We start from the raw sequence: 15,160 nt of genomic DNA, 5'->3' as shown, positions 1-15,160 counted from the left end.
ATATATCATTCCACATGAAGTCATTAAAACATTATTGAGCACCTTTCATGTATAGTTGCAACAACTCGATCTCAAGGAAATGATTATTTGCCGATTGATGATACAAGATTTTAAAAAATAGTGATGCAATAAAACTATACTCCGCGTCGTTTTTAAAACGATCTGTTAAGATTTATGTATTGTTGAATATTATTCCAAGATAGGGTTTGAATTGCCTAATTTATGCATGGTCAAGTGAAGAAGACGCACTATTCTTTTTTCAACTGTCCTGCTCCTGCTTAATTGCATTCGTACCTTTCTGCAGCACTAACGTAAACCCACAACATACAACTACTGGGGGAATAATGCCCATGCAGACAAAGAATTTCACGAGAGCTTCTGAAGAACAAATCAGGAACATGGGCAGAAAGCCTCCCTGAAGTTTTTATTCAGAAGCATGCTGTGTTTTGAGCAGAAGTAGGGACAATCATAACCACTAACCTTTGCTAACAAGATGACCAAGAGACGAAGAGTGCAGTCTGTGTGAGGGAGGTCTTATGAAGATATTACCACTATTTAACTGCATTTTTTTTTTCTTCGAAAAATCAGTCAATTATCTATCGTAGAGTAATCCTTGCCCTTCACTTTTTCATCAAATCATTAACAACAGCAATATACCATCGTCCCACGATACAATCCGTAATATTGCCGAATAACATGAGACAATTTAAACGGTATTATGAACGTCTAAAAGTCGACTTGGCTCTGGTCTCATTCGTAAATGTGCAGCATAGTCTTTGGCGATGAATAAATGTGCGGGTAATTGAAAGACCTTTCGAACATCACAGTCTCCTTGAATAACTACCACAAAGATAAGTGACTACAATACACATCACACAACAGATAATCACGGGGAATGTAAAACATTTAATAGAGGCTCTTTCTCTTGAATTTTGAAACGTATTGAATAGAAATAATCTGCGATAAACTATTCGGTCGCTAATTAAATGCAAGCTGAAGAGACCTGGTTGAAAAGTTAAAATTATACACAAAATGTCAGCAGGAAATATGGTTCTCTGTACATATGTTACAAAAAATTCATTTACAGGATTTATAACGATTTTCAGTCAAATTATTGCACAAACGATAAGGTCAATCAGAATATTTCGCTAGCACAGTTGATAATATAATGGTCAGAATAACACTCGTACGGTATAATATACTTCATGTGCAACGTAATGTCAGAATTTTTTCATGGGTAATACGTAGCATGCAGAGGATGGGAGAGGTTAAAACTGATGCAGAGGTTAAAACTATACTTACTGATTAAAAACATGAGAGTAAATGTTCTCCAGAGCCAAGTATAACGACAATAATGTACAATTAGGAGAAGAACGCTACGATAACTTGTACCATGACCAAATGCGATTAAAACACAACAATCAAACATATGCTTTACAAATGGACGGTGTTACGCTGAAGCCTGATTTTATTTTAATCGAGATTAGCCTGTAAATTTGACTAATTGGGCTAAGTAAACAACACCGAACCGTTTTTTTAGGGAAATATAAATGAAAATCATTCGAGTATGTGGCAGCAAACTTGAGAAGAGCAGAATGCATGTGGAAAGAGATAAAACAAATAAATCTTTAGGTGAATATGCAATGATTAAAGTCATAAACAAAACTAGCAGCCCAAAGAAGTAGATAATGTGACGTTTTCGAATAATATGAAAGGATACAATCATTTTTATCTTTAGAAAATAACTTTCAGTTTTACCGGTGTTAATTCAGGTCTTAAAAAATAGTGAAGTCTCCTGAACGCCGTAATCATCAGCCCCAAAAAATACTACTGTCGCCTCAATGCTGTCTTGTTTGCCGTTGAAACACATCGTCTATGTTCTAAATGAACTAGAATATCACACAATTATCTCACGAGAGAATGTGTTCCAATGCGCCACACACCGTATAATGCATACATAACCCATCAATAAATTCATAAATTGATAAAAGCACTCCTGCAAACATGTGACATACGACTGAGCTTTCTCAATGAGTGAGAAAATAATTTTAGTTTCCAAACTGGTGCAAATGTAAATAAATTCAAGTCAAGCCTACTAACTGTTTGGTTGCCAAGCTATGATACTGATGTTATAAGAAATGCAAAGCTGATTATATAGTCGACAGCAGACAAACGAGTCACCAATATAGTTGTGTGAAAATTAAAGCATAGCAGTAATAATTCAAAAAAGTAAACGAGTCAATTTAAGCCTTGCAACTTTAAGGGTGCAACAATCTACGAATAAAATAAGCAGCAAATTTTTATACGAGTACATACAACCCTTTGAGGTGGATATACAGAACCATAGTCTATTCAAACACATATAAAGAAACAAGACCTCCCAAGAGTAATTTCCAAATTTAGCAACAATGGAATTGAACAGACAACATAAGTCACTTGCAAAACAAACGCCCAACTTATAAGGATCTCGACCACAACGAAGGCAGGCAGCTCCAGCTCCTCAACTACCCGAGAGTTCGAGCCTCCACCAGCAGCAGGGCTTTGTGTGGAGGCCGTCATGTGTAGAGGAGAGGAAGCTGCCACGCCGTCGACTGGTCGAGCACCTTGCACGAGCGAAGCTTCAATCACCTGAAAAATAGCATTCTTTACACTTTTGTCTTCTGAAAAATAGAATTCTTTACACATTTGTCACCTGATAAATAGAATTCTTTACGCTTTTGTCATCTGAGAAATAGATTCTTTACACATTTGTCACCTGATAAATAGAATTCTTTACACTTTTGTCATCTGAAAAATAGCATTCTACACACATCTGCTACATGAACAATAGAATTCTTTACCCGTCAACTACCAGGGATACCATTATTTACCTACATGTCACTTGGAAAATACTACTCTTTAACATTTGCCCTGTGAAAAACAACGTTCTTTACCTAGTTATCAACTGAAAAATATCCTACCTTACCCATCTGTCAACTAATTATTATCCCTTTTTACCCATTTCTCACCTAAAAAATAGCTTTCTTTACCCCTTTGTCAACTGAACAATAGCATTCTTTACCATTTCATTGAATTAAATAAGCATGCACAACATGTTAACACCACACATTAGTGTTTAAATAAAAGTATTTCTATACTTAATGCAATGATACTTTTTACAACACTTCTCTTTAACTTCACTTCTTGTTTGTCTGTCTGTCTGTCTGTCTTTCTGTCTGTCTGTCTGTCTGCTACAAATCTTGTAATCAAAATTTAATACACTTCTACTTATCCTATCGATCTGAAATTTTGCACACTTGTTTAAAGTTGGAGACAATGCATGAATCAAATGTCAAAATAAATGATTTTTAAAATTTAAAATTTTTTTTTTTTCAATATCAAAAAAATTGAAAAAATAATTTTGTCAGCTACAAATCTTATAACTGATATTTGACACACTTTTACCTGTCTAATTGATCTGAAATTTTGCACACTTGTGTGAAGTCAGAGGCAATGCATGAATCAATTAACAGAATAAATAATTTTGAAAAAAATTTATATATTAAAAAAAATTATATACATTAAAAAAACTGAAAAATAAATTTTTTATTTTTTGAAAATTAGATGAGAAATTCATTGTACATCTGTAAGATTGGAGATACTGGATTCTTTGGAAGTGTTGTCTTTAAAAAGCAATTTTTAAACGTATATTATTATTATCAGATACGTACTTGGTAGCACACTTGAAAGAGCACAACTAAAATACATTAACAACTCAATACTCAAACAGTATTTTTATACTCAAACTTTTACTCAGTCCTCAATATTGAGTATTGAGTAAATACTTACTTTTATACCCAAACTTTATACTCAATACTCAAAAACAGAATACTCAAACAGTATTTTTAAATACCTTTCACTTATTTCTACTCTACTAGTAATTAAAAGCTCACAATATTCAGTTGCTATCAATAGTGTTTTCCAATTTAACTGACACTCGTTTATGAAACTTGAATACTATGACAAGTTGAACAAGCAGAAGTTTTGTATTAAAATGAAAGGCTTTAGTTTAAAAAGTAATGGTAACTCACATAGTCATTTTATATGCTGTCACTCCAGCTGGGGTTTTGGTCCAGTCTGATGTGATTATCGATGATCTGAAACAGTTCTGGAGGCTGAGGGATCCGACCAGTCTCCAACTTGGACCACACAGGCACATCTGCAACATTGTTGCTAATTGGTAATGAAACGCATTTGAGGTATCAACTGCTGGCAGTCAAGAGTCATCAAAAATTATACCTATCTTAAAATATTTTTATCTACTCAAAGGGCTAATTAACCTCACCCATGCTGATAAACATGAGCAGATAGTGTTAAAATCATGTAATACTTCAGGTTATATAAAAATTCAGATATATATATGTAAACAAGAAAAGAACATACGTATTAAAATATTCATAAGAACTTGGTGATTAATCATCATTTAAATAATATACATTCAAAGTAACTGAGACAAACCATTAAACTGAATTTCAAATGCCCCAGTAGAGATGAGTTGACCCTCAATAGCATTTGATAAGAAGAAAATCATGAGGCAGCCATAAATTTTGTTGCTTGACAGCCATGTCCAGTATGCTGGTGTTGGCAGGCCAAGGTGTTGGAAAATATTGATGTTTGAGACTACACAGATGACGAGGAGAATTTTGGCTAAACTCTGGAAGTCAAGAAGAGAGCATTAATTACAAGCTTGAAACAAGCTTCTCCTATGGGAACACAACATGGGTTATCAAACATCAAAACCTCTAATTCTCTCTCCTGTTCACACAAGGCAAAAACTTAATTTTTCTCTCCACTGAAGGTGATTGTTTATCAGTAATTACTATTATAAATATAGATGCACCTACGATATTTCCCAAACTTTGAAACTGAAAGCTTACAAGTATCTGAGCAATATATTGTCTCCAGGTAGGGGGTGGGTAGTTGTCCCCCATGATGGAGATGTGAGGGTATTTGTCCTGCAGCATGGTGGCATACTGCTGGAACACCTTTTGATATCCTCACGAGTAACTGAAAAACAAATATCTGCTGCAGAACATGACAACATATGAGCAACAACTACAAGAGTCTGCTTTTGGTTACTGCTGATATCACCAAAAAAAATTATAATTTTGAAAATATCAAATCCATGATTGTTGACTCCCTCAAGAGTCTAGTTTGATTACTCATATTTTTCTAATTCAAATAGTATAAAAGCTACAGAACACTAAAAGTAGGATTTAACTTTAAGTGAAAATGCATAAATCACTCTTACTGGGATAATTCTGTAGTTACAATATTGACAATGAGCAAATCACAATCACAGCTTGAATTAAAGAAATTACACTCTTTTACACACATGTGAACTTAATTATCCAAAAGCCTGAGGATCAAATATGATTATTCATGTCTCAAAATTAAACAATGAATATAAGAAATTCATGCAAAGGCTGAATTTTAGGTGAAGCTGATTAGAACAGTACCACCCAATATATTCTTACTTATTTCAATGCAAAATGTTATCAAATAATTCACTCTTGACTCTTCACAACACATAAACCCACAAAATATGCAAATGAATATTTTTTGTACATTATTATTACCTCTACAAACATAATTTGTTTGTAGAAATTGTCCACAATTTCACTCTTAAGACTTGAAAAAATTAAATTAACTTGTTAATTCCAACCAATGCAGGTAATCAGGCTGCATGGATAGGTGAATACTTGATAGTCTTGAAATCTTTTCAGTACCGTCAACTAATTTTTTACACAGAAATCCAAGAAAAAGGAGCATAAATCGTCATGGCATTTTATGCCGTTCAATACAATCACATTCTTTTCCTATTAGACATTAAAAAGTGACAAATTATTTTTCATTTACTGCAGAAATTTTCATTATTATAACAAACAGCTTGCATTTAAAATATTAAATTTTAACTTCAAAGCACTCACCAGTAAAGAAACCGAAGAGATGGTCCCATAATTTTAGTCATTTTCATGGCTGGAGGCTCTTTGACACTTGAAGCAGAGGGTAAAAAATCAAACACGACTAAACATCCTGCTAGGGCTGCTAAAATAAGCAGGTTTGTTCCTGCTCTATCAGCCATCCTGGCAAATGCCTGGGAACAAAAATTGATTATTTATTATACACTTGTCAATCAGGGTGTGAGAAAAAGTGAGCAAATATTTAAAGATCTTTGGCAGCACATCAGCATCAAAATCTTGGTCTTAAGAAGACCCTTGCAGATAAATTTCTCTTTAAATAGCTCTTCACATACACTTTTTATGAAATCCTAATGGTTTAGATAGATTTGGTGACGCATCTGCAATATGAATTATAATAATTTAGACCTAACAACCTGATCATGATAACACAATAGCCAAACTTTGCAAAGTTGTTTGCCCCTCACTGACCAACAGCAGTCAAATATACATACAAGGCATTTCTTAAATAATTACCATATAGACATAAAAACCACTTTGTATAAAATAGTCTATTCACTAGGAAGGCCATTTCTCATTCTACTTTTTGGCATAATTTACTCATATTTAATATTAAGGCTTTTATCATAACTTATAACCAAGTGAGGAAAAAATCTACAGTACTCACTGAACCACAACTGGATTTCTTGGGCCATGATTTTATGGATTCCCAAACCTTGATTCTATTTCTTTAAGCCATGAATGAAAACAACACCCAGGCCATGAAAAGCCAATAAAGAGCTGCAAACTCAGTTGTGAAGCCAGTTGGGAATCTACATCCATCTGATGCAGTTATGACCATTCCCAACTGAGTTTGAAACTGAGTTTGCAAAGTCATTCTTTTTCCAACTGACTTTGCACCCTTGTGTTGTAGAGCCTAATAACCTCTGCGCTTGAGTAAATTGTCAGTGGCTTATTTCAATACATAATCAAGTCAATCAATATTTCAGAGAAGTCCTATTTTTTTCTTAAATATTGCAGCTCTATTATTATTATTCCACGAAGAGATTGTCGCGGTGTCTCGTTCAGATTGAACTTCGAGGGCATGTTACAAGTGGCTAAAAAAGACACGAGAGGATAAAAACAGATGACATCTATGCTACAACAAAGGACATATGCCAAGACTGACGACGTCTATGCTAGAACAAACAAGACCTAAGCTAAACCAGTAATATCCATGATAGATTAGATGACAGCTAGGTCTAAGATTCAAAGGCTCTACGGAAATGTTCTGTTTTTAGGCGTCGACGAAACAATGGCAGCAAAGAAGCAGATGTCACTGATGCTGGCAGACTATTCCATGTTCTGGCCACAGCGACCAGGAACACTCTGTCACCGACGGTGGACAGACGTGAGGACGGGACGATGAGGTCAGCCTTCGATGGGGAACGCAGTCGCCTTCTAGAAGGCAGATCCAACACGCGCCATAGGCCTCCAGCAAGATAAGGTGGTGCTAAACCATGGAGGCAGCCGAACATCAGAACAGGGACTTCAAACTGTGTGCGCTGCTGGATGCGCATCCATTGAAGGTCACGCAAAATTGGTGTCACGTGGTCAAATTTCCGCTGGGCACAAACGAGTCACACTGCAGCGTTCATTACGAATTGCAGTTTGTTAAGTGCCGTGCTGGGAAGTCCGTAGAGTGTGGCATTGCCATAGTCCAGTCTGGTCAGCACAAGCGCCACCATGAGGGCCTTGAGGACTGGCCTTGGGAGACAGTGACTGACGCTACAAATTTGCCGCAGGATGCCAAAACAAGCAGCGGTTACTTTGGCAATGTGGTTGTTCATAGATTGTTCTGAGTCCAGCTGAATGCCGAGGCTGCGTACAGAGGATGCAGGTGCGACGAACTCGTCGCCCACTTGCACAAGGTATGCTGGAAGCTGATGTTGGCGACGAGCGGTCGTGAACCAAATAAATTCAGTTTTCAATGCATTGAGCCGGAGCCGGTTTGAACGCATCCAGTCTGAAATGGCGTCCATGCAGGCAGACATCTGGTCTTGCAGCGCTGCAGCATCCGCTGGCGCACAGTAGCCATAGATTTGGGTGTCGTCAGCAAACTTGTGCGAATTCAAGCTGTGTGAATCAATTCTGTGCAACACGTTAGCAGTATATAGCAGGAAGAGTATTGGGCCAAGGACTGAGCCCTGCAGTATGCCACAGGTGACCGTCGATGGTGTAGAAGAGGAGAGCCCGCGACGAACACATTGGAGTCTATAGTCGAATGGTTGAGGACTCGAACCACCGCAGCACCGTACTGCGCAGGCCATACGATATGTCCAGCCGACGCAACAAGGTGGCATGGTCGACTGTGTCAAATGCAGCGGAAAGATCGAGTAAAGCCAGCGCCGTAATGTTGCCGCAGTCAACCGCCTGCAGAATTTCCGAAAGAACCTTCAGCATGGCGGTCTTTGTCGAGTGGTGACGACGGTACGCAGACTGGAGGCGAGGCATGAGACCTGACTTATGTAGGTAGTTATTTAGCTGCCGGGCCACAACGCGCTCGAGAAGTTTCGATAAAATCGACAGGTTGGAGATGGGTCGATACGAATTTGGGTCTGAGGTGTCAAGGTCCGGCTTTTTGAGAAGCGGCATGATGTAAGCGGATTTGAAGTTCCCAGGGACTACGCCGTCAGCAAGGGAGCGGTTGAACAGCTCAACCATAAAAGGTGCTAGGCTGGCAACATTCTCCCTGAGTAGATGTGACAGCAACAGGTCGCTGGCGCACTGCTTGTTGGGCAGCGCGCGTACTGCAGTGGTGACCTCATCCGATGTGACGCAGGTGAACTTGCGTAGCACACAGTTGCAAGGGCACGGCGTAAAGGTTGCCGCGGGAGCATCGGCCGATGATGCGCGCACAGCTGAAGTTTTGTTTTCAAAGAATGCATGGAATCCTTCCACGCTCACGTCGCCCGAGGCATCCGCACGAGCCCACCCCATGAGCCTATCCAGCGAACACCACAGCGCCCAAGGGTCGCCGCTCTGTGCGTCAACTCTTAGACGCCAGAATGACTCCCTCTTGGATCTAAGAAGGTTGACATGGGCGCGCCGCGCATCCTGCCAGTTGGACGTCGCTTCAGCCCCAACAGCAGGATCATTACGTCTGCTCGCGCGATGGACAGCCCGCTGGAGCAGCCAAACACGACACTTCGAAGCGCGACATTCATTGTCAAACCACGGGTCGGAGGCTTGCTGGGGGACATGAACAGTTCGTGCAGGAATGAGCTCGTCAAGCAAAGATGTCAATTCGATATCGTAGAGTTTTGCAAGAGCCAAGATCATCCACCGACAGCTCCGACCATGAGTCAGGCCAACCAAGTTGGGACAACTTTAGTCTCCTGCTCAAAACATTGCTGTCAAGATCGCGCCACAGGCGACAGGTGACGGCTCTGTAACACATGGCACCATCCACTGGAGTAGTCGGTCAGATATTGCAATATCGATGATGTCAACGGGCAGTAACTGAATGTCGGTACGTGTGATGACAACATCCAGCAACCTGCCGAGGTCATGGGTTGGTAAGTTAACATGACAGACCATGCCAAAGGCAGACAGCAGATCATTCAGCTGATGCGCCCATTGGTTGTCGGCACGATCCAGTCGAACATTAAAATTGCCAGTGATAAAAACGTGATCAGTGAGGGTCACAAGTCTAGTTAAAGCATCGCTTAATTCAACGAAAAAATCACGTGTGACAGCAACTGATCTGGGACGATAGATGACAGCAACACACGTGAACGAGCCGCAAGCGACCATGACACACAGCAGCTCAAAGGTGGTGGGTTGGGTGCCAATGTCGAGCCTGGTCAGATTCACGCTGCAGGCGACGGTCGCTAGTCCGTCGGTCGCTAGTCCGCAGGCGACGGTCACTAGTCCATTAATATCATATAATTTTAGTAGGTATGAAATCTTGCAGCTCTAGTGTCATGTATTTTTGTTTGATTGAAAAAAGTCACAGTTTTCACTCAGCAAACATGTCATTCCCTTAAAAATTCCCAACTTCTGCATCTGCACTATTTCAACGATCCCAACAAAATATCCTGCACGTGCACAGCAAAACTAAAAACAAGTCAACCTAAATGTTTCCTTATAGTTATAGATTGCATAATTGTGGTCATGTCAGAGCAGTCAGACTGCCTTATCACTTGATCAGTTGCCACCCAAGTGAACAGTGAAGACGAATGTTAGTGTTGACTTTTTTAGGGTAAAATTAGAGATTAGGGATAACACGTGGTGTGACGTGCACAGGACTTAGTAAAAAGTTCGCAGCTGCCGGCTTGCAAATGGCTTAAAATGGCTGAGATACGGAATTCACAGCTCAAAGAAATTAGGCCTAAATCACAGCTTGAAGAAATGGAATCATGGCTGGCAAATCCATAAAACAATGGCTCCAAAAATTCAGTCTTGGCTTGCCAAGTAGATATATTCCAAGCCTGCTTTTGGCAGCGGCATGACGGCATCAGCATTGCAAACCGTAATTTGAAAAGAAGGCAGTTGCTTGTTGACTTTCACCAAGTGCAACTTTGCAAGTGAATGCGTACAAGATTTTGCTCCTGCAAAATAGTTTCATGGTGCATCATGTTAAATTCTTATTGGTGGTGTGATTTGTTATCAATTCATTAATGTTAATTTGTTGGGTTTGACTTGGATATGAATTGCTTATGAATTAATATTTGGTCAAATTGAATTCTTGACATCTAACTTCTTCAGTATTGCAGCCTTCATTCTTGATTCTTTCGAGTGTAACTTTATTCCCTCCTACCTATTTTTATGCTTTCTATCTTGACTAAAATCTTTGGATAAAAAAATTGGTGGAGGTAGATCAAAAATATATGAACCTTAATAACTTAATTTTCAGAATTCCATCCTGACTAGGGTAAACGCGGTATATTCCGTCATCGTGGGTAATTCCGTCACCTCTCTAGTTTTTCCTTTATATTAAGCTTTGTTTTAGTTCCACGCGTTCGTTGATGGTTGAAATGGTGATGTCATACATTTGCGCATCGAAATAATGTCAAAACACTAGGTCTTGGCCATCTAGCAGGAAAATATTGAGATCCAAAGAGAGACAATGCACGCTACCCAGTGAGATCATCGAAAAATGTGTCAAATTTGACAGTTGACCTTGCTCTACCAAATAGTGAATAACTTTGTATAGGAAGAATATTATGGTTTGAGACTTTTAATTACGTCTGTGAATATATTAGGAATCCTTTAGGTATACTTGTATTCGCTGATTTCAAGTGGTAAATAAATTAATAGATGATTAAGTTGAGAAATGGATTTAGACACATGAAAACTAATTCCGTCGCAACTTGAATTGGACACACACAGATCGTTTCAAGCTATGTACAAAAATTAAAATTTGCTTAATTAAAAGCTTAATAGTTGTTATTTAAAAGCGTAATTAAGTAGTGTTCAATATTCATTAGTGTTCTAATTCAAAGCCGTGTTGTATTCCAATACAGCTCACACAGCAAATGGAATTCAAACACGTGGATGACAGCATTACGTATCAGTAGAATTTGAAGCGCGGACGGAATACGCCTCACCACGTGCCAAATATTGCCACACACAGTGACGGAATATAGGGATTTGGTAGGTTTGCATTCTAAATGGCAACATTTTGTGAATGTTTCATCATTGCCGACGCGTACTACGGTGTTTTGAGAGTCACCTAAAGCAAACAGAACTTGAGTAACGCATACGGTTATTTTTTTATAGTTTTTCATTTCTCGATGCGTCCTTAATGTGATGGAATATACCGCGTTTACCCTAGGTATGTGTTTTAAGCCTTTAACAAGCTATTTTTGTTTTCTTCAAATAATATTATTGGATCAAGAAGCTGGTCTAGCAGACTCTAGCTGGATCAAAAATAATATATGAACCATCATTTTTAGAATTCCATCCTGAATTTATTTATTTATTGCAGTAAGTTAAAACTTTTTGAAATAACTAGTTTGTGAATAGCAATTTTTCTCAATCAAACAAAAGTACATTTTTACTAGGCCTACATTACAATTACTGAATTAGCTACATCAGAATTCAGATTGATGAGAATGATTACAGATGCGAGATTTCATACTACCTACCTACTAACCTACAGTCCTACAAATAGGTATTGCTCTCCACTGACCACTCTCTTCTCACAGTTCTCAGACATCATGTCTGAGATCTGGCATGATGGCAGCAAAATAATAAATAAACCGCAGCATTAAGCCATTCCCGACACACGCCACCCCTGTGGCCTGCAGACAGACTAGACTCACTTTACTGTCACAGTGTCACCATAATGAAGTCTGTACTTCATCGGGGTTTGTTTCACTGACTCGGATACTATAAACATTTAGGAACACCAACAATTTAATAGAATAAAACAAGAATCAAAGTTTACATCAAGGGATAACGCCATACATTAATAAATCTGACACCTTAGCTGCTCAATCTACAGATTCAACAGGCAACATCTGTGAATTCCTAAAACAAGGTAGTCTGCAGGGCTTCTCCGATCCTCAAGGAAAGAAGTAGGTCCACGTGGTGATCGTTAAGCACGAAAAGCTCTAAGGACAAGCTTGGAGAATGTCACCTTGAGTCCAGTCCATACAAGATCAGCAGCGAGATGCATGCCAGAGGCCAGCATTGCCCAAGACCAGCATATCTTTCATCCTCCTTTCCGTGCGTAAGCCTGCTAAAGGGCAGAGTAGACTAAGGGATTATATGTTAAAAGCCAATAGTACAAATCCCCTTCACGGAAATTAACCAGCGAGCTAATGAGAAGTAAGCCACCAATACAATCGCTCTACGCCGTATCGAAAACCAACCAACAGCTCTATCCCATGCCGTCTAACCTAATCACGATTTTCGGTAAACAACACCCTACGCCATACCGCTGTTGATACACAGCCAGTACTCCAGCCCATCCGTTCGTCGCAGCTGTTTTCCCCCGGCATAACTCTACCTCCACGCATAGCATACCCCGTATCCCCACCTTTTTTCACTGACTGCCGGATGGCTTTTCTTAGTTTCTGCTCACTTGACTGCTTTACGCTATGAAAAGAGGATCTATAGGAGTTGTAAACTAACCTAACCTAATGCGGATAAGCATCAAAGGTCTGCGAGAAAATCCTCCAGTTAGTCATGCGATAATGGTGGAGAGTCGGGGTAAGTGTGGGGGGAAGAAGATGCTGGGGCATACAGCTGGGGGATAGTAAGGCAGGGAAACAGTGACGCAGGGTTAACGTCTTGACACAAAGTAAGGTGATGACGCATTACCGTTTGGTACAGTTCACATTTGCGACAATGCAGTGTGGTCAGCGGACACTTAGGATAACAGCATGTGTAAGAAGTGATGGACGGTATGGGTTATAAAGCATTGGAGAACAACGTATTGACCGTTAACTATGTGGAGTAGCAGCTTGTGTGCTGAAGCAGTGTTGGTTTAAAGTTCGTGTGGTGAGATAGGTCAATTGACTACAGCTGCTTAGATGCCAGGATGACAATATCTATAGCATTTAGATGGTTGATGTTAGCTCCAGGGCTGATTTGAGCGTTAATTTGCTGGTCTACGGCTGCGCACCCATCAGCACTTCAGCAGCAACCCTACAGATTAAAAATAATACTTATGAACTGACTGAACCTAATCATTTAAGCACGTTAATTATGGAATCGCAATATTATCACTAAATAACAACTGAATATGAAATAGAAGTAGCATATTTTATTGTCTAATCTCAATTTGATTGAACGGCATAGTGACAAAGCAGAGAGTTTTTTTAGACTCTCCATCAAGTTCATTTTTGAGTGTTACAAGTAGACCAGCAAAGTATCCTGGATACCAGCATTATCTTACATAAGAAAGTGGTTTAAATCTTAAGTAAATGAGGAAATTAAAAATGAACTGATTCTAAAAAATCTCTGGTTTGTCACTATGTTGAACGGAACATCTTACCAATAAAGGCAGGGTAGGTTAACTTGAACCACAGCAAGTTAAGGCGTAATGGTTATCGATTATCGTCAACCATGCCTAGAAATGGGTTGTTCTAACTTGTTCACAGGAGGACTGCTGGGTGACGACTAGTCTAAGGTCTGGTCTATCACTCTTGTCGAGTTTTTCCAACTGATGCCTTCTAGAATTCAATTTACAACCTTACAGTCACTATCATCGCAATCCACTCGGCTCCCGTAGTCCCGTTCTCTAATACATCACACCGTCAACCCTCTCAATCTCTCATCACTTCCAGTCTCTAGCTCACAGCCTCAGTCACATATGCACGCCATCACTCTAGCATCAAGAAATCAGCCTCAGGTGCTCCACAGTCCACACTCAGTCCACAGTTTTCCCCTCAGCCTCACGGCCTCAGTCTTCACCTCTGTCACAATATAGCTACAAATACAAATAGTACCTACTTATACTCTGTCACAATATAGGTAGCTACAAATACAAATAGTACCTACATATCTTCTTCTTCTTTTCGGGGTGTCTACACTGGGTAGACTTAAAGCCACAGGTCGACCTCGAGGACGGCCGTTGGGCCTGAGAGCCTGTATTGTGTTTAAATTCTTCTAAGTAGGTAACCACTGAATTCTTGTTTATAGTAGGTCAGTGGATACAGTGGCTCAGGATGCAAACTGTGGAAAACAGGGCAAACATGACACAAGAAAACATCCACAAGCAAGAGCCGCTGCTCAGACAGGATCCAACTACTTTTCATATCAAACTAGAAGAATGAATTACAAATATGACAAAATAGGCTATCTAAATATATCAGCTGTAGTACCTACATATAAAGAGATAATTCGAGAGGCTCTAATCATTTTTTTTTATAATTAGTTTTAAAGGCTTTGAGTGCTTTTGCACTGCCCAGCCTGATCTCAGTCATTAGTTGGGGATAAAAGGAAGAGGCTTGGGCCAAGCCCAAGCTAGAGAGCTCTGGGTAAGAATGTGGATGCAGCAGGCACCCAAGGTCAGGAGACTTTTTTCATGCTTCAGAGGTGTGAACCTCAGAGAGTAAGTTTGTCATGCAAATTTCCAAGAACATGCGAGCCCATGCAAAATGAGTCACAATGCTGACTGGAGAAGGCGTGCAGAGTTTCATCAAGACATTAAAGTGCAGCATGCATACTAATTACCCTTATCAGCAAGAACAAGAGAAACATGCAAA

The 15,160-nt window shown here is 39.5% G+C and overlaps 2 protein-coding genes across 2 annotated transcripts; both read right to left on the bottom strand.

Annotated features, from left to right (window-relative positions):
* Positions 1-812: 812 nt before the first annotated feature.
* LOC108680276 (thioredoxin reductase-like selenoprotein T homolog CG3887) lies at positions 813-6,338 on the bottom strand. Its single transcript, XM_018169076.2, is given in 5 exon segments — positions 813-2,628; positions 4,071-4,198; positions 4,498-4,693; positions 4,917-5,046; positions 5,970-6,338. Coding segments are annotated over 4 exon segments (600 nt in total). The 5' UTR covers positions 6,125-6,338; the 3' UTR covers positions 813-2,628; positions 4,071-4,079.
* Positions 6,339-7,579: 1,241 nt separating this feature from the next.
* Positions 7,580-7,993, bottom strand: LOC108680272. The gene has a single exon (XM_018169072.1). It carries the CDS (start codon positions 7,991-7,993, stop codon positions 7,580-7,582), a length of 414 nt encoding a protein of 137 aa, XP_018024561.1.
* Between the last annotated feature and the right edge of the window lie 7,167 nt (positions 7,994-15,160).

This window comes from Hyalella azteca, unplaced genomic scaffold (genome assembly GCF_000764305.2).
Source record: "Hyalella azteca isolate HAZT.00-mixed unplaced genomic scaffold, Hazt_2.0.2 contig12591, whole genome shotgun sequence".
Classification (NCBI taxonomy): Eukaryota; Metazoa; Arthropoda; class Malacostraca; order Amphipoda; family Hyalellidae; genus Hyalella; species Hyalella azteca.
The sequence above is the reverse complement of the archived record's forward strand: the minus strand, read 5'-3'. Positions and strand labels throughout refer to the sequence as shown.